The following is a 24,330-nucleotide window of genomic DNA, read 5'->3' on the forward strand; positions in this document are numbered from 1 at the left end:
ACGGAAAACCCACTTGCCGGTGACGATGTTGGTACCACGAGGGCGAGGTACAAGGGTCCAAGTGCGGTTGGCATGTAGAGCATCGAATTCCTCCTTCATCGCGACACCCCAGGAAGGATCTCGAAGAGCTGCGCAAGCCGACACAGGCAGCGGTGACTATGCAATAGAGGCCACATGGGCCTGCTCATAGTCGTCGTAGCGTCGCGAAGGCTGAACGATGCCCTGCCGTGCACGAGTGGCCATGGTGTGCACAGGCACGATAGAGGGTCGCAACCATAGAGCACCATGAGTAACACATGGTGCGGGCGCCAGTGAAGATGTCGAGGCACTGAGATCATCGTCAGAGGTGGCCACATCAACATCCGGCGCTGCCGTGGCAGCTGAAGTGGGCGAAGAAACACCAGCCGTGGCAGCCAAATGGGCCGCAGGGGCTACCGAACCTGCGGCCGTGGTAGCCAAACGTGGCGATGCTGACGAGGGAGCCACATACATGGCAGCGAACGGTGACGACGTTGGGGGCGCCCGAGGAGGTGAAGTAGAGGGCGCCCGAGGATCGTCGAAGACGGCGCTCGAGGAGGTGAAGTAGAGGACGCCCGAGGTGTCGTCGAAGACGGGGCCCGAGGCGGCGATGGCGCCCGAGGTGGTGACGGCGCGACCATAGCGTGGCGGCCGGCCAATGAGACCTGGCCTGGAGTGGCTGAGGCTGGCCGAGGTCCAGGGGGGCCAGCAGCCATGTACGGGAGCACCATGCTCTCAATCGGAAGGAGCGCCTGGTCGGACGGTGATGTAGACGATTCCTCCTGTTCCCTGAAAGGAACAACACGCTCGTCGAAGATGACATGGCGTGATGTTAGTATGCGATGGGAGGCGGGAGGGTAGCCAAAGAAAACACAAGCAACATATCAAGGTGCAAGCCTATGTTGAGCGGTGGCAGATGTGTTAGGATAACACAGACAACCGAAAACACGAAGGTGTTGATACTCAGGAGGAAAACCAAAAAGAAGCTCATGTGGTGTTTGATGGTGGCGAGGACGATAAGGACAAAGATTGAGTAGGTACGTGGCAGTGTTAAGAGCTTCAGCCCAAAATCGGGAGGAAGATGAGCATGAAATAACATAGTACAAACACTATCATTCAAAGTCCGAAGAATGCGTTCGGCGCAGCCATTTTGTTGAGAGGTGTATGGACAAGAAAGCCGAAAGTGAATGCCGTGAGAAGCAAAGAAATCACGAGACGCATTTGTTGGAAATATGCCCTAGAGGCAATAATAAGTGTTATTATTATATTTCTTTGTTCATGATAATAGTCTTTTATTCATGCTATAACTGTATTATCTGGAAATCGTAATACACGTGTGAATACATAGACCACAATATGTCCCTAGTGAGCCTCTAGTTGACTAGCTCGTTGTGATCAACAGATAGTCATGGTTTCCTGGCTATGGACATTGGATGTCGTTGATAATGGGATCACATCATTAGGAGAATGATGTGATGGACAAGACCCAATCCTAAGCATAGCACAAAGATCGTGTAGTTCGTTTGCTAGAGCTTTGCCAATGTCAAGTATCTCTTCCTTTGACCATGAGAGCGTGTAACTCCTGGATACCGTAGGAGTGCTTTGGGTGTATCAAACGTCACAACGTAACTGGGTGACTATAAAGGTGCACTACAGGTATCTCCGAAAGTATCTATTGTTTTATGCGGATCGAGACTGGGATTTGTCACTCCGTGTAAACGGAGAGGTATCTCTGGGCCCACTCGGTAGGACATCATCATAATGTGCACAATGTGACCAAGGGGTTGATCACGGGATGATGTGTTACGGAACGAGTAAAGAGACTTGCCGGTAACGAGATTGAACAAGGTATCGGTATACCGACGATCGAATCTCGGGCAAGTAAAATACCGCTAGACAAAGGGAATTGTATACGGGATCGATTGAGTCCTTGACATCGTGGTTCATCCGATGAGATCATCGTGGAACATGTGGGAGCCAACATGGGTATCCAGATCCCGCTGTTGGTTATTGACCGGAGAACGTCTCGGTCATGTCTGCATGTCTCCCGAACCCGTAGGGTCTACACACTTAAGGTTCGATGACGCTAGGGTTATAAAGGAAGCTTGTATGTGGTTACCGAATGTTGTTCGGAGTCCCGGATGAGATCCCGGACATCACGAGGAGTTCCGGAATGGTCCGGAGGTAAAGATTTATATATAAGAAGTCCTGTTTCGGCCATCGGGACAAGTTTGGGGTCATCGGTATTGTACCGGGACCACCGGAAGGGTCCCGGGGGCCCACCGGGTGGGGCCACCTGCCCCGGGGGGCACATGGGCTGTAGGGGGTGCGCCTTGACCTACATGGGCCAAGGGCACCAGCCCCTAGAGGCCCATGCGCCAAGATATAGGAAAAAGGGGAGAGTCCTCAAGGGGGAAGGCACCTCCGAGGTGCCTTGGGGAGGATGGACTCCTCCCCCCCTCTTAGCCGCACCCCTTCTTGGAGGAAGGGGCAAGGCTGCGCCTCCCCCCTCTCCCCTGCCCCTATATATAGTGGAGGGGAGGGAGGGCATCCATACCTGAGCCCTTGGCGCCTCCCTCCCTCCCGTGACACCTCCTCCTCTCCCGTAGGTGCTTGGCGAAGCCCTGCAGGATTGCCACGCTCCTCCATCACCACCACGCCGTTGTGCTGCTGCTGGATGGAGTCTTCCTCAACCTCTCCCTCTCTCCTTGCTGGATCAAGGCGTGGGAGACATCGTCGAGCTGTACGTGTGTTGAACGCGGAGGTGCCGTCCGTTCGGCACTAGGATCATCGGTGATCTGAATCACGACGAGTACGACTCCATCAACCCCGTTCACTTGAACGCTTCCGCTTAGCGATCTACAAGGGTATGTAGATGCACTCTCCTTCTACTCGTAGCTGGTTTCTCCATAGATAGATCTTGGTGACGCGTAGGAAAATTTTGAATTTCTGCTACGTTCCCCAACAGTGGCATCATGAGCTAGGTCTATTGCGTAGATTCTTTGCACGAGTAGAACACAAAGTAGTTGTGGGCGTTGATGTTGTTCAATATGCTTACCGTTACTAGTCCAATCTTGTTTCGACGGTATTGTGGGATGAAGCGGCCCGGACCGACCTTACACGTACTCTTACGTGAGACAGGTTCCACCGATTGACATGCACTTGGTGCATAAGGTGGCTAGCGGGTGCCAGTCTCTCCCACTTTAGTCGGAACGGATTCGATGAAAAGGGTCCTTATGAAGGGTAAATAGCAATTGGCATATCACGTTGTGGTCTTGCGTAGGTAAGAAACGTTCTTGCTAGAAACCCATAGCAGCCACGTAAAACATGCAACAACAATTAGAGGACGTCTAACTTGTTTTTGCAGGGTATGCTATGTGATGTGATATGGCCAAAAGGATGTGATGAATGATATATGTGATGTATGAGATTGATCATGTTCTTGTAATAGGATTCACGACTTGCATGTCGATGAGTATGACAACCGGCAGGAGCCATAGGAGTTGTCTTAATTTATTGTATGACATGCGTGTCATTGAAGAACGCCATGTAAACTACTTTACTTTATTGCTAAACGCGTTAGTCATAGAAGTAGAAGTAGTCATTGGCGTGACAACTTCATGAATACACGATGATGGAGATCATGATGATGGAGATCATGGTGTCATGCCGGTGACAAGATGATCATGGAGCCCCGAAGATGGAGATCAATGGAGCTATATGATATTGGCCATATCATGTCACAACTATATAATTGCATGTGATGTTTATTATGATTATGCATCTTGTTTACTTAGGACGACGGTAGTAAATAAGATGATCCCTTACAAAATTTCAAGAAGTGTTCTCCCCTAACTGTGCACCGTTGCTACAGTTCGTCGCTTCTAAGCGCCACGTGATGATCGGGTGTGATGGATTCTTACGTTCACATACAACGGGTGTAAGACAGTTTTACACAGCGAAAACACTTAGGGTTAACTTGACGAGCCTAGCATGTACAGACATGGCCTCGGAACACGGAGACCGAAAGGTCGAGCATGAGTCGTATGGTAGATACGATCAACATAAAGATGTTCACCGATGATGACTAGTCCGTCTCACGTGATGATCGGACACGGCCTAGTTGACTCGGATCATGTGATCACTTAGATGACCAGAGGGATGTCTATCTGAGTGGGAGTTCATAAGATGAACTTAATTATCCTGAACATAGTCAAAAGACCTTTTGCAAATTATGTCGTAGCTCGCGTTTTAGTTCTACTGTTTTAGATATGTTCCTAGAGAAAATATAGTTGAAAGTTGAAAGTAGCAATTATGCGGACAGTAGAAAGCTTATGTCCTTAATGCACTGCCCAGTGTGCTGAACCCCAAACGTCGTTTGTGGATGTTTCGAACATCGAACATACACGTTTTGATAACTACGTGATAGTTCAGTTAAATGGTTTAAGTAGAGGCACCAAAGACGTTTTCGAAACATCGCGGAACATATGAGATGTTTCGAGGGCTGAAATTGGGATTTCAGGCTCGTGCTCACGTCAAGAGGTATAAGACCTCCGACGATTCTCTTAGCCTGCAAACTAAGGGAGAAAATCTCAATCGTTGAGCTTGTGCTCAGATTGTCTGAGTGCAACAATCACTTGAATTGAGTGGGAGTTGATCTTCCAAATGAGATAGTGATGTTTCTCCAAAGTCATTGCCTCCAAGCTGCTAGAGCTTCGTGATGAACTATAACATATCAGGGATAAATAAGATGATCCTTGAGGTATTCACGATGTTTGACACCGCGAAAGTAGAAATCAAGAAGGAGCATCAATTGTTGATGGTTGGTGAAACCACTAGTTTCAAGAAGGGCAAGGGAAAGAAGGGATACTTCATGAAACGGCAAATCAGTTGCTGCACCAATGAAGAAACCCGAGGTTGAACCCAAACCCGAGACTAAGTGCTTCTGTAATAAGGGGAACAACCACTGGAGCAGGATTACCCTAGATACTTGGTAGATGAGAAGGCTGGCAAGGTCGATAGAAGTATATTGGATATACATTATGTTAATGTGTACTTTACTAGTACTCCTAGTAGCACCAGAGTATTAGATACCGGTTCGGTTGCTAAGTGTTAGTAACTCGAAATAAAAGCTACGGAATAAAACGGAGACTAGCTAAAGGTGAGTTGACGATATGTGTTGGAAGTGTTTCCAAGTTTGATGTGATCTAACATCGCACGCTCCCTCTACCATCAAGATTAGTATTAAACCTGAATAAGTGCTCTTGCACCTAAAGGAATGGTTTATTGAATCTTGATCATAGGGATACACATTTTCATGCCAAAAGATATAAGATAGTAATGATAGTACCACTTACTTGTGGCACTGCCATGTAAGTCATAATGGTATAAAACGCATGAAGAAGCTCCATGTTGATGGATCTTTGGACTCACTCAATTTTGAAAAGTTTGAGACATGCGAACCATGTCTATTGGTATATATGCATGAAGAAACTCCATGCAAATGGATCGTTTGGACTCACTTGATTTTGGATCACTTGAGATATGCAAATCATACCACATAGGCAAGATGACTGAAAAGCCTCGGTTTCAGTAAAATGGAACAAGATAGCAACTTGTTGGAAGCAACACATTTTGATGTGTGCAGTCCAATGAGTGCTGAGGCATGCAGTGAATATCGTTATGTTCTTACTTCACAGATGATTCGAGTAGATGTTGAGAATATTTACTTGATGAAACACAAGTCTGAATTATTGAATGGTTCAAGTAATTTCAGAATGAAGTAGAAGATCATTGTGACAAGAGGATAAAATGTCTATGATATGATCATAGAGATGAATATCTGAGTTACGAGTTTTGGCACACAATTAAGACATTGTGGAAATTGTTTCGCAATTAATACCGCCTGGAACACCATAGTGTGATGGTGTGTCCGAACATCATGGTTGCACCCTTTTGGATATGGTGCGTACCATGATGTCTCTTATCGAATTACCACTATTGTTCATGGGTTAAGCATTAGAGACAACCACATTCACTTTAAATAGGGCACCACGTAATTCCGTTGAGACGACACCGTTTGAATTATGGTTTAGAGAAACCTAAGTTGTCGTTTCTTAAAGGTTTGGGGCTGCGACGCTTATGTGAAAAAGTTTCAGCTTGATAAGCTCGAACCCAAAGCGGACAAAATGCATCTTCATAGGACACCCAAAACAGTTGGGCATACCTCCTGTCTCAGATCCGAAAGCAATATGAATTGTTTCTAGAATCGGGTCCTTTCTCGAGGAAAGGTTTCTCTCGAAAGAGTTGAGTGGGAGGATGGTGGAGACTTGATATGGTTATTGAACCATCACTTCAACCAGTGTGTATCAGGACACAGGAAGTTGTTCATGTGGCACCTACACCAATTGAAGTAGAAGCTTATGATAATGATCATGAAGTTTCGGATCAAGTCACTGCCGTACCTCGTAGGGTGACAAGGATACGTACTACTTCAGAGTGGTACAGTAATCCTGTCTTGAAGGTCATGTTGCTAGACAACAATGAACCTACGAGCTATGGAGAAGCGACGGTGGGCCCAAATTCCAACAAATGGTTAGAAGCCATGAAATCCGAGATAGGATCCATGTATCAGAACAAAGCATGGACTTTGGTGGACTTGCCCGATGATCGGCAAGCCATTGAGATAAATGGATCTTTAAGAAGAAGACGAACGTGGATGGTAATGTCACCGTCCATGAAGCTCGACTTGTGGCAAAGAGTTTTTTCACAAGTTCAAGGAGTTGACTACGATGAGATTTTCTCATCCGTAGCGATGCTTAAAGTCCGTCGGATTCATGTTAGCATTAGCTGTATTTATGAAATCTGGCAGATGGATGTCAAAACGAGTTTCCTTACCGGTTATCGCGAGGAAAGGTTGTATGTAATACAATCAGAAAGTTTTTGTCGATCCTAAGGATGCTAAAAGGTATGCTGGCTCCAGCGATCCTTCTAAGGACTGGAGTAGGCATCTCGGAGTTGGAATGTACGCTTTGATAAGATGATCAAAGATTTTGGGTCTATACAAAGTTTATGAGAAACTTGTATTTCCAAAGAAGTGAGTGGGAGCACTATAGAATTTCTGATGAGTATATGTTGTTGACATATTGTTGATCAGAAATGACGTAGAATTTCTGGAAAGCATATAGGGTTATTTTGAAAGTGTTTTTCAATGGAAAGCCTGGATTAAGCTGCTTGAGCATTGAGCATCAAGATCTATAAGGATAGATCAAAACGCTTAATGGTACTTTCAAATGAGCATATACCTTGACATGATCTTGAAGGTGTTCAAGATGGATCAGTCAAAGAAGAAGTTCTTGCCTGAGTTGTAAGGTACGAAGTTAAGACTTAAAGCTCGACCACGGCAGAATAGAGAGAAAGGACGAAGGTCGTCCCCTATGCTTGAGACGTAGGCTCTTCAGTATGCTATGCTGTGTACCGCACCTGAAGTGTGCCTTGCCATGAGTCAGTCAAGGGGTACAAGAGTGATCCATGAATGGATCACAGGACAACGGTCAAAGTTATCCTTAGTAACTAGTGGACTAAGGAATTTTCTCGATTATGGAGGTGGTAAAAGAGTTCGTCGTAAAGGGTTACGTCGATGCAAGCTTAACACCTATCCGGAGAGCTCTGACTAGAGATACCGGATACGTATAATGGAGCAACAATTAAGAATAGCTCCAAGTAGAACAGTTATTTGGAATAGCTCCAAATAGAACGTGGGAGCTACATCTAGGAGATGACATAGAGATTTGTAAAGCACACACGGATCTGAAAGGTTCAGACCCGTTGACTAAAACCTCTCTCACAAGCAGAACATGACCAAACCCCAGATCTCATTGAGTCTTGATCACATGATGATGTGAACTAGTTTAGTGACACTAGTAAACTCTTTGGATGTTGGTCACATGGTGATGTGACCTGTCAGTGTTAATCACATGGTGATGTGAACTAGATTATTGACTCTAGTGCAAGTGGGAGACTGTTGGAAATATGCCCTAGAGGCAATAATAAAAGTGTTATTATTATATTTCTTTGTTCATGATAATAGTCTTTTATTCATGCTATAACTGTATTATCCGGAAATCGTAATACACGTGTGAATACATAGACCACAATATGTCCCTAGTGAGCCTCTAGTTGACTAGCTCGTTGTGATCAACAGATAGTCATGGTTTCCTGGCTATGGACATTGGATGTCGTTGATAACGGGATCACATCATTAGGAGAATGATGTGATGGACAAGACCCAATCCTAAGCATAGCACAAAGATCGTGTAGTTCGTTTGCTAGAGCTTTGCCAATGTCAAGTATCTCTTCCTTTGACCATGAGAGCGTGTAACTCCTGGATACCGTAGGAGTGCTTTGGGTGTATCAAACGTCACAACGTAACTGGGTGACTATAAAGGTGCACTACAGGTATCTCGGAAAGTATCTATTGTTTTATGCGGATCGAGACTGGGTTTTGTCACTCCGTGTAAACGGAGAGGTATCTCTGGGCCCACTCGGTAGGACATCATCATAATGTGCACAATGTGACCAAGGGGTTGATCACGGGATGATGTGTTACGGAACGAGTAAAGAGACTTGCCGGTAACGAGATTGAACAAGGTATCGGTATACCGACGATCGAATCTCGGGCAAGTAAAATACCGCTAGACAAAGGGAATTGTATACGGGATCGATTGAGTCCTTGACATCGTGGTTCATCCGATGAGATCATCGTGGAACATGTGGGAGCCAACATGGGTATCCAGATCCCGCTGTTGGTTATTGACCGGAGAACGTCTCGGTCATGTCTGCATGTCTCCCGAACCCGTAGGGTCTACACACTTAAGGTTCGATGACGCTAGGGTTATAAAGGAAGCTTGTATGTGGTTACCGAATGTTGTTCGGAGTCCCGGATGAGATCCCGGACGTCACGAGGAGTTCCGGAATGGTCCGGAGGTAAAGATTTATATATAGGAAGTCCTGTTTCGGCCATCAGGACAAGTTTCGGGGTCATCGGTATTGTACCGGGACCACCGGAAGGGTCCTGGGGGCCCACCGGGTGGGGCCACCTGCCCCGGGGGGCCACATGGGCTGTAGGGGGTGCGCCTTGGCCTACATGGGCCAAGGGCACCAGCCCCTAGAGGCCCATGCGCCAAGATATAGGAAAAAGGGGAGAGTCCTCAAGGGGGAAGGCACCTCCGAGGTGCCTTGGGGAGGATGGACTCCTCCCCCCCTCTTAGCCGCACCCCTTTCTTGGAGGAAGGGGCAAGGCTGCGCCTCCCCCCTTTCCCCTGCCCCTATATATAGTGGAGGGGAGGGAGGGCATCCATACCTGAGCCCTTGGCGCCTCCCTCCCTCCCGTGACACCTCCTCCTCTCCCGTAGGTGCTTGGCGAAGCCCTGCAGGATTGCCACGCTCCTCCATCACCACCACGCCGTTGTGCTGCTGCTGGATGGAGTCTTCCTCAACCTCTCCCTCTCTCCTTGCTGGATCAAGGCGTGGGAGACATCGTCGAGCTGTACGTGTGTTGAACGCGGAGGTGCCGTCCGTTCGGCACTAGGATCATCGGTGATCTGAATCACGACGAGTACGACTCCATCAACCCCGTTCACTTGAACGCTTCCGCTTAGCGATCTACAAGGGTATGTAGATGTTCTCTCCTTCTACTCGTAGCTGGTTTCTCCATAGATAGATCTTGGTGACGCGTAGGAAAATTTTGAATTTCTGCTACGTTCCCCAACAACATTATTATCAAATTCCTTGCCATTATCCGTTTGAAAACTCAGAATATTGCATTGAAATTGCGTAGCAACAAACACATGAAAATGAGAGAGAGGCGGAAAAACTTCAGATTTGCGACGTAATGGAAAAGTCCAAGTATAGTGGGAAAAATCATCAAGAATGACAAGATAATAGAGAAAACCGGAGACACTTTTTATTGGAGATGTCCATACATCGCAATGTATAAGAGCAAAAGAGAAACTAGCTTGGGAATCTGATTGTTTGAAAGGTAACCTAACGTGCTTGCCCAACCTACAAGCATGACATGTTGTAGACATAGCTTTATTACAGGAAAACTCAAAAGACGATAATGTTTTGGAAAGAGCAGCGTGTCCCAGGTGTCCAAGCCGTTGGTGCCAAAGATCGTAGGTCTCGGCAAGGAGAGCTTGAGGCCCGGATGCAAGTGGATAAAGTTCATCGGGGCTGTCACATCGCAGAATCACTCGTCGTGTGTGAAGGTCCTTGACAGAAAAACCAAACATGTCAAACTCAACAGTAATGGGATTTTCACGAGTAAGGCGACGAACGAAAATCAAAATTTTGATGATATTAGGAGTAATGACAACATTACGAAGATAAATAGGAAAAGAAGATGTGGGAAAAGAAACGTCACCGGTGTGGGTGATCGGGAGAGAATCCCCATTACCGATGATGACACGGGTGTAAGTAGAATATGGTTGAGAGTGAGAAAGGATACCGGGATGGTTCGCCATATGCAAGGTAGCACCGGTGTCAAGGAACCAGTCAGCCCCCGCTGCCGCCACCATTGATGCAGAGATTGTTGAGGGCGGCATGTAGTTGCGTTTGGTCCCAAGCCGAAGGTTGATGAAGAGGCGGGACCGACGCATAGCCAGGGTAGACGGGACAAGAGGGGTAGTAGTGCGGGCCCACCTCCCCTAGCTGGGCCGCATATGCATGCGGCAAAGAGGCGCCGGGTCAAGGCCCGAGCCGGCCGGCACCAGGCGCACGCCAGTTCGGGGGGCAGGCTGCGAACATGCCCGACAGGGGGTAGCCCCCGAGAGGCCATGCTGGGGTGTTGCGTGCGTCCGGAAGAGGATTCGTCGTGCCACTAGGGACGGTAGGAGGAGTGGCCTGCTTCTTCTTCTTGCCGCGGTTGCGGCCGCCATTGGGAGAGGGCGTAGCAGGGGCACCGTGGGGCGACTGGTCGTGGTGGAGTCGGAGCAGCAGTGGCCGGGCAGGGCTGACCGGCGATGAGAGCCGCCAGCCGGGCATGGTGATCGCCAAGGGAGAGGCGGCGCTCCTCCTGAAGAAGAACACCACGGGCCCGCGCGAAGGTGACGCCGGTGGGGTTGACGGTGAGCGCCGCAATGCAATGGCTGAAGTCGTCGTTCAGCTCGTTGATAAGAGCCAACAGCATGTCTTGGTCAGAGACCGACGAGCCGACGTCCTGAAGAGTGTCGGAGAGACACTTGAGACGACGGCAGAAGGCGGTGACAGAGAGGTCACCCTGAACGATGTTGTGAGACTCCCGCTTGGCGAAGATGGCGCGCTATAGATGGTTGTCGAGGAAGAGCTCGGAGCTGACCGTCCATGCGTTGGCAGCGGTGTCGGAGGGCTTGATGATGATGTGCAGGATGTCAGGAGAGACGGTGGTGTAGAGCCACGAGACGATGCACTGATCGATCTGGGTCCACTCAACATTAGCGAACATCATTAGAGCATTGGTCGACCCACCAACATGATCGACGAGACCGAGCTTGCGGAAGGTGAGGTGGAAAAAAGTTTGCCAGATCGAGAAGTTGGACTCATCAAAGCTAAGGGTGACGGGAACATGGTGCAGATGTTGATGAGTTGCACGGCGGTGGCGCTAGGGGCGGCTAGCTGAGTGGACTCAGCGAAAGGGTTGGAGCTGGGGGTGGAGCCAGATTGGGTGGAGTGGTTGAGGAGGGGTTGGAGGCGAAGGGATTGGAGCCGGGGTTGGAGAAGAAGTCACTGAAGGGATCCATGGCTATGGCGGCTGATGAGGACAATAGCAGCTAGGGCGTCAGGTGGGGGTGTGGTTCAGGCGTGAGCAGCGGAAAGAGGTCACGGGAAAGAGAAAACTGATACCATTTAGGTTTGAATAATTGGGAATATGCAGCGCATTGTATTGATCCATAGGGCAATTACATATATACACAAAAATACTTGACCTCCAAGACTCTATCTCTATGTACAAGGAAAGATATCAAGAGGAGGCAAGTATGGAAGTAAACATCCTACGTGACCGCTGTGATACAATGCCTATATTCCTACAAGGATGATCTCCACTTCATGCCACCCACTGGTGTCAGCATGCCTTCTTCCAAGCTCGTTGTGTCCACTGTGCTCCCTCCATCCTCGACCACGCGTGACGTCGTTGCCACAACATCAACAACCACCATATGCTTGACCACCGTCCGTAAGGGGTGTGTACTCGATGAAGCGTTAGCTACATCCTCCCAAGTGGTCATACTGGCTTCCTTTACCACTTGCTCAATGGCAGCAGCTTCCATGATGACATCTAAGGTCATTCACGTGCCTGCCGCTACTCTTGGCCCGTCCTCATCTGGCGACATTGACATCGTTATTAGCCTGCCCGTGACCCGTCACCCATGAAAAATAAATAATTAGCAATTAATCTCTTATCTTTGTTATAATCCAATAAAGCAAATCAATCATGGGCACGTACCTATTTTGCTTGTTTAATTATATCTGTTTTGTATCATAATTTATCCCGTATGTCCTCCTATATATTGTGTTAAAAATAATAATATTTGGATCATGCGGCAACGCATGGGCACATACACAGTCCATTTTTTTTTATAAAGATCGAAATTGGGCCAGTGCGACAGGCATTCTGTACCGAGCATGGCCCAGCCCACAAACATTTTGGGATCCCCTTATAGACCTATAAAATCGTATCCCACTACTCGCGGCCGCCTCCAAACCCTACCTCCGTGGCCGCCTCCAAACCCTACCGCCACCCCTCGACCTCCCTCAGGCGAAGAAAGGGCGAAAGCACCATGTACACGGCGAGGAAGAAGATCCAGAAGGACAAGGGCCTCGAGCCCTCCGAGTTCGAGGACTCCGTCGCGCAGGTAGCCTGGAAGCCCTCTCGTCTCACGTCAGTGCTGTTGCGCGTGGTCTCTGCGCTCCGTGTTTCACCACCGTTGTTTCGTGTTTGCAGGCATTCTTCGACCTGGAGAATGGCAGCCAGGAGCTCAAGAGCGACGTTAAAGACCTCTACATCAACGCCGCCTTGTAAGTCATCAGCCAGTCTTAACCTTGGTTTTCGTTTCTGTTGAGTAGCAGTCCAAGTGGTAGCGAGGTGTGATGGTTTCTGGCTTGTGCTGCCTCGTATTGCAGCCAGATGGATGTTGCAGGGAACAGGAAGGCCGTGGTCATCCACGTGCCGTACAGGCTCCGCAAGAACTTCAGGAAGATCCACGTCAGGCTTGTCAGGGAGCTCGAGAAGAAGTTCAGCGGCAAGGTTAGTGAATTGCCATTAACCTTGTTAGAGTCCTTTCCTTTGAGAATAGTGTGATCTAGTAATCAGTATTTCACATAGGAGTAAGTGGAGTAAGTTTGCTAGTCAGAATGATTGCTTATGTGTTGTAGATTTCGTAGACAAAGATGGTATTCCCCTACAGCTATAGCAGTAGAGCATGCCTGTATGCTCCTCCTGAATCCTGTTATGTTTTGCACTACACTCTGCTGCTACAAATACAATGCGATACCTCTGTGTGTGGAATGTTCACCAGTATGCTTCCTAGTCTACAACTAGGATGCTGTACTCTTATGGGCATGTGTTTTCCGTTTGGAAGAGTTGTATTTACTCAAATGCTGTGGCAGTTATTTCTTATTTCCTTCTTTTCAGGTGCCATTTACAATGTTTGTCATCTTTTATTCAGTGTTACTGGTTTAAAGTCGAATTTGGTTGTTTGTCTAACGTTATTGCAGAGTAATTATTGTATTCATGTCACTTCCCTCTAATTGCCAAATATACTCTGTTCGAGAAATTTCTTCATAGTTGTGTCCTTTGCCTAGCAAAATGCCAAAACCCCCCAATTACGCTGAAGCAAATGTTAGCCATTGTCCTGTTTGTTCCGTGCTTGTTGAAATGTGTGGTTGACTATGACTCGATGTAGGATGTTGTTATTGTTGCAACAAGGCGGATTGTGAGGCCACCCAAGAAGGGTTCTGCTGTTGTTCGCCCTCGTACCAGGACTTTGACCGCTGTTCATGATGGTCTTTTGGAGGATGTTGTGTACCCAGCTGAGATTGTGGGGAAACGTGTCAGATATCGCCTAGATGGCTCGAAGATCATCAAGGTAAGATTTGACGACTGCATTGATATAGCTGATTCTTGTCTAGACAATTTTTGATTAGCCTGAACTTTACATCTCTATTTCACCCTTGTAATTTCTTCCGAATTGATCAACATTGACACTTTTGATCCAAACAATTTTTTGTTGGTGCCCTGTTTATTTTACTGGTGTTGTTGCAGATCTTCTTGGACCCAAAGGAACGCAACAACACAGAGTACAAATTGGATACCTTCACTGCAGTGTACCGCAGGCTTTGTGGCAAGGATGTTGTGTACGAGTACCCGGTTGCCGAAACTGCTTGAAGATCCATCTTAATTTGCATATTGGCCCTCTTGTTCATGTATTGAATTTGCGACGGCTTGCTTGAGCTCGTTGTTGCTCGGATCATGTCTTCGAAAAATCAAAATTATAGCTGTGATGCCAAACCTAAATATTTGCTAGTTCGAGATGGTAATGAGTGAAAAGCGTTGAATTTTGAGCTTTAAAATAAGTTTCACTTGTTCTATTATGTAACGAGTAAACACTGAGTTATTCTCCTTGAAAATTCAGGCCCCTGAAATTGTAGGGGCTGAACCCTTGAAATGTCCCAGCCTCAAATCTGGAAAGCTTGTAGGGGAACGGATACGTCTTGCTGTGGTGGTTGCCTCTGACCTCCATTGTGTCCACCGCTTTCTACCCCGTGCTGCCGCCCCAGCAACCAGTGGTGTTGGGGATGCACGAAAGCAGTAGCAGCTGCTCCCTGGGCTGTGTCTCCGCCATTGATCCCGGTCGTGACAGAAACAGCAACCGGAGCCAGCCAGCAACACTGAGCGAGGTGGGCAGCTGCACTGCGGTGGTGTTGGGCAAGGTTTGGACGACGGTGGTAGGCAGCTGCGCTGTGTGGTGCTGGGCGTCTGGACGACGAGGTAGGCGTTGGGTAGAACACGTGCAGCGCTGGCCGAGATCAGGCGACGACGCTAGGTTAGGACCCCAGCGTTGTGCCGGGTGTGGTCTCATCAAACGGGTGGTGGATTAAGAGATGGAAGGGGGAAGGAGAGGAAGAGAGGCTTTTGTGGCCTGGACTGTGTCTCTAGGGATTTGAGCATCGACAACCGTGTAAGTCAAATCTGACTTTGCGAACGTGTCTGGTCAAATAACCTATACTATCCCAATCTTGATCGGAGTTTTTCACTATCTCCGTGCCCGGCTACATGGATGGAAGCCGCAACTCCGGTTCCTGCGACTCCTCCATGCCGGCCTCCGCATGCATCTCCGCTTCGACCTCGTGAAAGAGCGCGTCAGTCGCCACTCGTTCCTGCCAGTTGGCCTCCATACATGCCTCATTCCGGATAGACTCTAGGATGGCCTGCTGCTTCGCCATCTCGGTCGCTTGGGCAACCACGAACTCCGCCTTGTCCTTCATGCTGAAGCCCGGAGCCGGAGCCGACGCCAACTACTCCTCTGGTTGCTCCGCCTCTGCATTCCCAACCCCGAGGCTCCTCTGTTTTTTTTGCAAAATACAGTGGCCCGTCCGGTGTTATGTTCCTTGATTTTGCGTTCCTAACACGGTTAGGGTTTATGGGCCCCCCTTGACAGTTCGCTCTGAATAAAACTCTTCCAATAAGGTCCACAATTGGTTTTACCATTTGCTTAATAACAACTAAAACTTGCATAGGGACCGGCTAGCACCCTAGGACTCTTAATCAACAACCCGGGCCAGTGCTCCTCTGAGTGTTGGTCCAAAATGGGCAGACCGCGGGGCCACCACGGGGCAACTTGAGGTTTGGTTTTACTCGTAGGCTGACCTATCCGGTGTACCCTGAGAACGAGATACGTGCGGCTCCTATCGGGATTTGTCGGCACATTCGGGCGGTCTTGTTGGTTTTGTTTTACCATTGTCGAATATCTTGAGAACCGGGATTCCGAGCTTGATCGGGTTGTTTCGGGAGGAGGATTTTCCTCCGTTGATCGTGAGAGGTTGTCGTGGGCTAAGTTGGGGCATCCCTGCAGGGTTTTATCTTTCTGGAAGCCGTGCCCGCGGTTATGTGGCAGATGGGACTTTTTTAAAATCCGGTTGTAGAGAACTTGACACCAGATCCGAATTAAAATACACCAACCACGTGTGTAACCGTTACTGTCTCTTTTCGAGTGAGTCGAGAAGAGAACACGGTTGGGTTATGTTTGAACGTAAGTAGTTCGGGGTCACTTCTTGATCATTACTAGTTGGCGACCGCTTGCGTAGTTTCTCATCTTATTCTTGTACTCGTAAGTTAGCCACCATATAATGCTTAGTCGCTTGCTGCAATCTCACCACTTATCGATTCCATACCCATTAAGCTTTGCTAGTCTTGATATCCATGGTAATGGGATTGCTGAATCCTCGTGGCTCACAGGTTACTACAACAATAGTTGCAGGTACATGTAAAGCGATGATCTGATGTGAGTGCGATGCCTGCTTGTTTGGAGTTCTTCTTCTGCTTCTTCTTCGATCAAGGGATATAGGTTCTAGTCGAGAGCCTGGGCTAGCAGGGTGGATGTCGTTCTTCTTTTTCGTTTGATTTCATCCGTAGTCGGATCTTGCTCTTCTTCATGATGAATGCTATGTATTGATGTATTGTTGTATGAATGTTGTAGCTTGTGGTGAGTGTAAGCCTTTATCTGGTACGCTCATCTATTTAGTACATGGTATGTTGCAATGGTACCACCTTGCTATGCGCTCGAAATGCGATTGTGCCCCAATCATGAATTCATCACGTGATTGAGATAGAATCTCATCTTGGGTGCTGTAGTCTTTTTGTTGTTGGAACTCTCCGGCAAGTCATCAACAGGCGCAGCGCACTCCGAAGAGGTACGCTTCCTGGATTCCTTGCCAGTGTCCTTGTTATCCTTCTTCTTTCCTCTGTTCTCCTTGGCAGGAACTGCTGCTACCGATTCCTCTGCCGCGATCGCGTCCCGGTACATCTTGTGCACGCAAATGATCGCGTCCTTCTCATCTGATGGGATGGAAATGACTCCAACTTGCCCAGGCATCTTCAATGTGTTGTAGGCATAGTGGGATACCGCCATGAATTTAGCCAAGGCTGGTCATCCAAGGATCCCATTGTACGGCAAGGGGAGGTCAACCACATCAAACACAATCTTTTCAGTCCGATAGTTCAACTCCCCTCCAAATGTCACAGGCAACATGATCTTTCCCTTAGGATGGTTCCTGTCGGGATTAACTCCTCGAAACGTGCCAATGACCTTTAACTCCTCTTCTGTTATCTGAAGTCTGCTAATAACCTTTGGGGAAATCAGATTCAACCCAGCCCCGCCGTCCACCAACATCTTAGTGACCTTGAGGTTGCTAATTGTTGGAGAGACCAACAATGGCAAACACCCTACCACAGTGATACGGTCAGTATGATTCTCTTTGTCAAAGATGATGGGTGTGCGTGACCATTTGAGTGGTTTCCGGGCCTCTAGTGCTAGTTCCACGGCATTGACCTCACGCGCCCACCATTTGAGTTGGCGGTGAGAGGCGTGCAGGGATGCGCCTCCGTCAATGCACATGGCATCAGTGGCCTTCTAAAACTCTTGCTCACTGGTTTCATCTTCATCCCCTCCATCACTCTCATCATCATAGGCTTCCTTCTCTTGACCTCTGGCGGATTTTCCTTTGTTACGGAAGGGTTTGCCGGGGTGATTTACTTCACCGCCTCGACCCTTACCGCCAGTGACATTTTGACCGTTTTCCTTGTCACGCTTCTCGTACTCAGCTCTTTGCCTCTTGACAAGTGCTCAACCTGATAACACTCTTGAAGGTCGTGACCCTTGGTCCGATGAATCTTGCAATACGACCCATCGCCTTTCCCGGCCTTTTCGGCAGCCACAGCTTCCCGACAGCCAACGCATATGGTAGCTTCCTTGCCAGGGGCTTCGGTCTTGGCCGTCTTGCCGGTACTAGGTGTACCCAATACTTCAACAGTCATCACTGCCTTATCCTTGTGCCTCTTATTGCGCTTCTTGCTCTTCTTCTGACTGGTGGATTCGTCATCATCCTCTGAATCGACATTGATGCAGTCCTCCTCCCCAGGCAACTTCCTTCCCTACTCCATTCGAGCACACTTATCCACCAAGGTGTAAAGCTCCTTCACAGTCTTGGGAAACCATACATTCATCTTGGAACGAATCCTGTGGTTGCGCACATTGGACTGGAAGGCGGCTATCACAGCTGCCGGATGGATGTTCGAGATGTTCCTGTGGGCTTTGCTGAATCTCTACAAATACTTTCGGAGAGTTTCTCCTTCTTTCTACTAGAGAAGCTGCAAATCGCTGGGCCGGCCTGGTTCTTGGTGGCGGCCAGTGAAGGCGCCAATGAACTCAAGACACAGGTCAGTCCATGACAAAATGGAGTTCTCCGGCAGGTGCATCAGCCAGGACCTCACATTGGACTTGAGAGCCAAAGGGAAGTAGTTGACGAATACCTTCTCATCTCTTCCCCCAACAGCTTGGACAGCGATGGTGTAGATGCTCAGAAACTCTGCCGGGTTTAGCCTCCCATCATACTTCTCAGGTATCTCTGGCTTGAACGTGGGAACGGACGGCCAGCGGACTTACCGCAGCTCACGAGTAAAGGCAGGGCACCCAACCTCGAAAGGTAGGCACCCACTAATATCGAGTGCAGGCTCGTCGACATCAGGGCCATCGCTCCCATCGGTTCGGCGGCGGTCGTCGCGGCGTTGCTTAATGACAACGTGCGCGTCTTCCCTCCACCTATCCTCCAAAGCTTGCCGCTGATCTGGACGCGCTCGAGGGTCAGAAGAGGCCATCGAGACATTGTCAGGTTCTTGATTTTGTCATGATCGCGCTGGCTGCTGTGGTGGGGATTGTACTGTGGGGTTGGCCCCTTTCGTACGACCAGCAACACGAGTCGTCGTTGTCGCTTGGGGAGGTCATGGCGGGCCAGCTCACTGTGAACCCCCAGCCTCGGCAAAACCGAGCAGGCTCTGGATGGTGGCACGCCACTCATTCATCTGCTCGACCGTTGGTGGGAACCTTAGCAGTAGCTCGGCCCGCACCATGGCCTCCGTAGCCGTGCTCGGCATGGGTGATGACGATGCAGATCGTACTGTCGCTCGGCTCCTGACAGTGCCAGCAGTGGCAGTACCACGTTCCCGCTGTTGCGGGGCGGCCACCTAGATGGCATGGTGGCGTGGCGAAGGCGCTTGAGGGCTAGTGGCTCTGTCAAGCACAATGACTTGGTTGACTCGCCCCGGGGGAGGCGCACGCGTTGCGGTCGCCCCCGTGATGGGGGCGACCAGTGGGCGGCAATCCGCCCTGGACCGAGCGCCATTGCTGCGGCTGTGCCCGTCGGCGAGAGGAAGGGGTGTGGACGGAGTAAGCCTTCACCCATACCTCATGGAGCATGGCCGTCGGGGTGTTGCTAATGTCGCTCTCCTTCGGTGTCTCTCGCTGAGGGAGTCCTGAATTAGGGGGTGTCCGGATGGCCGGACTATAGCCTTTGGCCGGACTCCTGGACTATGAAGATACAAGATTGAAGACTTCGTCCCATGTCCGGATGGGACTTTCCTTGGCGTGGAAGGCAAGCTTGGCGATACGGATATGTAGATCTCCTACCATTGTAACCGACTCTGTGTAACCCTAAACCTCTTTGGTGCCTATATAAACCGGAGGGTTTTAGTCCGTAGGACAAACAACAATCATACCATAGGCTAGCTTCTAGGGTTTAGCCTCTCTGATCTCGTGGTAGATCTACTCTTGTACTACCCATATCATCAATATCAATCAAGCAAGGGTAGGGTTTTACCTCCATCAAGAGGGCCCGAACCTGGGTAAAAACATCGTGTCCCTTGTCTCCTGTTACCATCCACCTAGACACACAATTCGGGACTCCCTACCAGAGATCCGCCGGTTTTGACACCGACATTGGTGCTTTCATTGAGAGTTCCTCTGCGTCGTCATCTTTAGGCCCGATGGCTCCTCCGATCATCAACAACGATGCGGTCCAGGGTGAGACTTTTCTCCCCAGACAGATCTTCGTATTCGGCGGCTTTGCAGTGCGGGCCAATTCGCTTGGCCATCTGGAGCAGACTGAAAGCTACGCCCCTGGCCATCAGGTCAGATTTGGAAGTTTAAACTACACGGCTGACGTCCGCGGAGACTTGATCTTCGACGGGTTTGAGCCACAGCCAAGCGCGCCGCACTGTCACGATGGGCATGATCTAGATCTGCCGCCGAACAGTGCCCTGGAGGCCGCACTAGTGTCCGCTCCGACCCTTAGCTCGGAGCCGACTGCGCCGATCGAGGACGGGTGGCTGGACACCGCCTCGGGGGCTGCAATCTCTATGGCGATTGAGCCGAACACCATCCCTGTCCTTTGCAAGGCTCGTAACTCCAAGGTGCCGGACTCCTCTCCGGACTCCGAACCTTCCGCGCCCCTGTCAATCGAATCCGATTGGGCGCCGGTCATGGAATTTACCGCAGCGGACATCTTTCAACACTCGCCCTTTAGCGACATCCTGAATTTACTGAAGTCTCTCTCTTTATCAGGAGAGCCCTGGCCGGACTATGGTCAGCAAAGTTGGGATGCGGACGATGAAGAAATTCAAAGCCCACCCACCACCCACTTCGTAGCCACTGTCAAAAGTTTAAACGACGTGCTCAATTTCGACTCCGAAGACATCGACGATATGGACGACGATGTAGGAGATAAGCATGAACCAGCACCTATAAGGCACTGGACACCCACCTCATCTCACGATGTATACATGGTGGATACACCTAAAGGAAGCGACAACGAGGAACAACGGGACGCCACGAGGGATCATTCCCTCGAAAAGCAGTCAAAACGGCGACGTAAGCGCCGCTCAAAATCCCGCCTTGACAAAGACAGCAGCCATACAGACCCAGCCATAGAGCAGGGCGAACCGGTGGACGACGAACATGCTATCGAGAAACCGTCCGAACAGGACGATATGGATAAACAATCCGTCCCCGGCGAAGATAATAGTCCGGACGATCTCACGCCGGACAAGTTGCTGGAGCAGAAGAACCTCCACAAAAGGCTCGTCCCCACTGCGCGTAGCCTGAAAAAGCAGAAGCGGAAGCTCAAAACAGAGGAAGATGCGCTCAAGATCAGACGGAGCAAAGTACTCAACACCACAGACAAATACGGCGATAGTCGCCGAACAAAGAGCTACCCAAAGCGAAAACTACTGCCCGAATTTGATGAGGAGGCCGTAGAGCCCCCGCAATCAAAGAACAAAGAGACCACCCGGTCGGATAGACGACCCCATGGCAAACATAGAGCGACAAACGGTGCCGCACACAAGCCGGCACGCGATCCGCACATGGATTTGCATCAAAAAGATGGCCTAATTAGATCTATCTACGGGCCAAGAAAGCAAGCTCTAGTAAGCAATGCAACACGTCAAGTATCCGAATATTACGGTACACCTAAATATAGGGGTGCCACACATCCCCTATGTTTCACCGACGAGGTTCTGGATTATGAATTTCCAGCGGGATTCAAGCCCGTAAACATAGAGCATACGACGGAACGACAGACCCTGGAGTCTGGATTGAGGATTACATCCTCCACATACACATGGCTAGAGGATATGACCTCCACGCCATAAAATACTTACCCCTCAAGCTCAAAGGGCCAGCCCGGCATTGGCTCAAAAGCCTCCCCGAAAACACCATTGGAAGTTGGGAAGAGCTTGAGGATGCTTTTCGGGAAAATTTTCAAGGGACCTATGCCCGACCTCCGGATGCATACGATTTAAGTCACATAACTCAACAATCCAGAGAGTTAGCCCGAAAATTCTGGAACAGATTCCTTACTAAAAAGAACCAAATAGTCGATTGTCCGGACGCCGAAGCCTTAGCAGCTTTCAAACACAACGTCCAAGACGAATGGCTCGCCAGACACCTCGGCCAAGAAAAGCCAAGAACAATGGCCGCATTAACAAGCCTCATGACCCGCTTTTGCGCGGGAGAGGATAGCTGGCTGGCAAGATGCAGTACCAGCGACCCAAGTACATCCGAAGTAAGGGATGGAAACGGGAAACCGCAACGAAGCAATGACCAACGCCAGACTAAGGGAAACAACCCGAAGAGCACGGCAGTCAACGCCGGATTCAAAAGCTCACGGCAGGATCATAAAAAACTGCCCCTTAAGGATAATAGGGACGAGCTATCTAACTTAAACAAAATCTTGGACAAGATATGCCAAATCCACAGTACTCCCGGGAAGCCTGCAAACCATACCCATAGAGATTGTTGAGTCTTCAAGCAGTCCGGCAAACTCAACGCCGAACACAAGGGCTCGACACACCAAGCGAGGACGATGACGAACCCCACAAGCAGAGCACCGGAAAACAAAAGAATTTCCCACAAGAAGTCAAAACAGTAAACTCACTTTACGTGACAAAAGGGAAAAACAGAATGGCGCCCATAGATATACGCGCCATACGGCCTATCCCAGAGGAGTCCCGCCACTGGTTGTTAAAACCAATCACCTTCGACCATCAGGATTACTCTAGAAGTATCCGGAATGCAGGATGGACTGCCTTGATATTAGATCCGATAATCGACGGACTCCAATTTACACAAGTCCTAATGGACGGCGGCAGTGATCTAAACCTGCTATATCAGGACACAATCCGCAAGATGGGGATAGACCCAACCAAAATTCGCCATAGCAACACTTCCTTTCAAGGGGTAATGCCAGGCCAATATGCCCATTGTACAGGCTCTCTACTGCTAGAAGTTGTGTTCGGCTCACCCGACAACTTCCGCCACGAAAAGCTAACCTTCCACCTCGCCCCATTTACAAGTGGCTACCAAGCACTACTGGGACGCGAAGCTTTTTCCCGCTTTAACACAATACCGCATTATGCATCCCTTACACTTAAAATGCCCGGTCCACGAGGCATCATCTCCTTAAAGGGAAATATCGAGTGTTCCTCGAGCGCGGAAGATTGTGTGACTGCCTTGATAGCCACACACCAAACCGGCTTCACTAATCAAAAAAGCACCTAAACAGGTCGTCCAGACCCCGGACACGGTTAGACGAGTCCGGCATAAACATACAAGGGCTTACTAGCCGCATACCCCCGCACTAGGGGCTCCGCACATGTACAACAAGAGACATTAAAGCTCAATTTTTTTTGAATTTTACTTTGTTTATTTAGTATAACATACATTTTCGCACGATCTTTTTCAACTAAGTTCCTCTCTTTTACAGATGAACACCGTGCTACACCTGTCCAGGATACGACACAACGGAGACACAGGTGCAGACGTGCAGTAGGGACCCGTTGCAAGGATTCTTTTCAGATTAAGACCCTGCGTAAACCTTTTTTTACTGTCTCTTGTTGATACACATTCCCCGGTTTCTTGCTATAACCGAGGAGGAGGCTGGCGTTTTGGCATGGGCCACGTCAGAATTTTGCGCGTACCTGGACACCAGGGGCTTATTACCAAGGGCGTTATTCGGTCCGTTTTCATAAAGACCGAATACCTTAGGGAGTGTTCGACATCTCGAGTTAGGCCTTATATGCATCAGCTCCGAATCATGTCTTTGGTCAAATGTTGTGTTTGCCTGGCTCCTGTGTTTTGCTGCCTTACGTTCCGCTCTATCGGCTAACGCGGCACCAGGAGAACTACTGCGATTGTGCCCCGGTTCGTCCAGGCGAGCACCTCAGTAGAGAAAGCCGAAAACTGACTGTCATGATATAGCGTGAGACTGGTCAACCACTCGATGACCCGCCGGAATCTATAGGATTCCTCCGCATTGACGAAGGGCCGTTTCCCGGTCAGGCACATACGCGCCCCGAATTCGGGTGAGCGTGGTGCCCCTAGGGCTATATAGTAGCCCCACTGTCAAACTCCTATGGCTAAGTGAAAGTGATAAAGCATTATAGTCCGGTTGCCTAGTTTGCTGCGCTACCACCTACTTTATAGGACCAAGACGTTGGATCAAGTGTGAAAATGCTCCTTTTGCAAACACCCCCGCATTATATGCGTGGGGGCTGAAGCCGAAGACTGCCATCTTTCAGGTTATATACACATATACATTAACGACCGCACATGAGGTATTTTAATTCTTGAAGGCACAAGTATAAAAAGCTTTTATATTACATCGAAACACTGGTTCACAATAATACATGTTATTCGAACATAATATCCTTCGAGCACTACGTCT

At 49.2% G+C, this 24,330-nt stretch overlaps 1 protein-coding gene across 1 annotated transcript; it reads left to right on the forward strand.

Moving 5' to 3' along the window:
• The first annotated feature begins 12,744 nt into the window (after positions 1-12,744).
• Positions 12,745-14,720, forward strand: LOC123116343 (40S ribosomal protein S7). Its single transcript, XM_044537310.1, has 5 exons — positions 12,745-12,908; positions 12,998-13,071; positions 13,177-13,300; positions 13,959-14,141; positions 14,318-14,720. Exons 1-5 carry the CDS (start codon positions 12,834-12,836, stop codon positions 14,438-14,440), a joined length of 579 nt encoding a protein of 192 aa, XP_044393245.1. The 5' UTR covers positions 12,745-12,833; the 3' UTR covers positions 14,441-14,720.
• The last annotated feature ends 9,610 nt before the right edge of the window (positions 14,721-24,330 follow it).

The sequence above is a fragment of the Triticum aestivum genome, chromosome 1B (genome assembly GCF_018294505.1).
Source record: "Triticum aestivum cultivar Chinese Spring chromosome 1B, IWGSC CS RefSeq v2.1, whole genome shotgun sequence".
Classification (NCBI taxonomy): domain Eukaryota; kingdom Viridiplantae; phylum Streptophyta; class Magnoliopsida; order Poales; family Poaceae; genus Triticum; species Triticum aestivum.

Bases quoted from the DNA above. Each gene is read 5' to 3' on its own strand.
- LOC123116343 (XM_044537310.1), top strand. From the start codon at position 12,834: ATGTACACGGCGAGGAAGAAGATCCAGAAGGACAAGGGCCTCGAGCCC. The intron at 12,909-12,997 runs GTAGCCTGGAAG...TCGTGTTTGCAG, and splicing joins TCGAGGACTCCGTCGCGCAG to GCATTCTTCGACCTGGAGAA. The intron at 13,072-13,176 runs GTAAGTCATCAG...CTCGTATTGCAG, and splicing joins CTCTACATCAACGCCGCCTT to CCAGATGGATGTTGCAGGGA.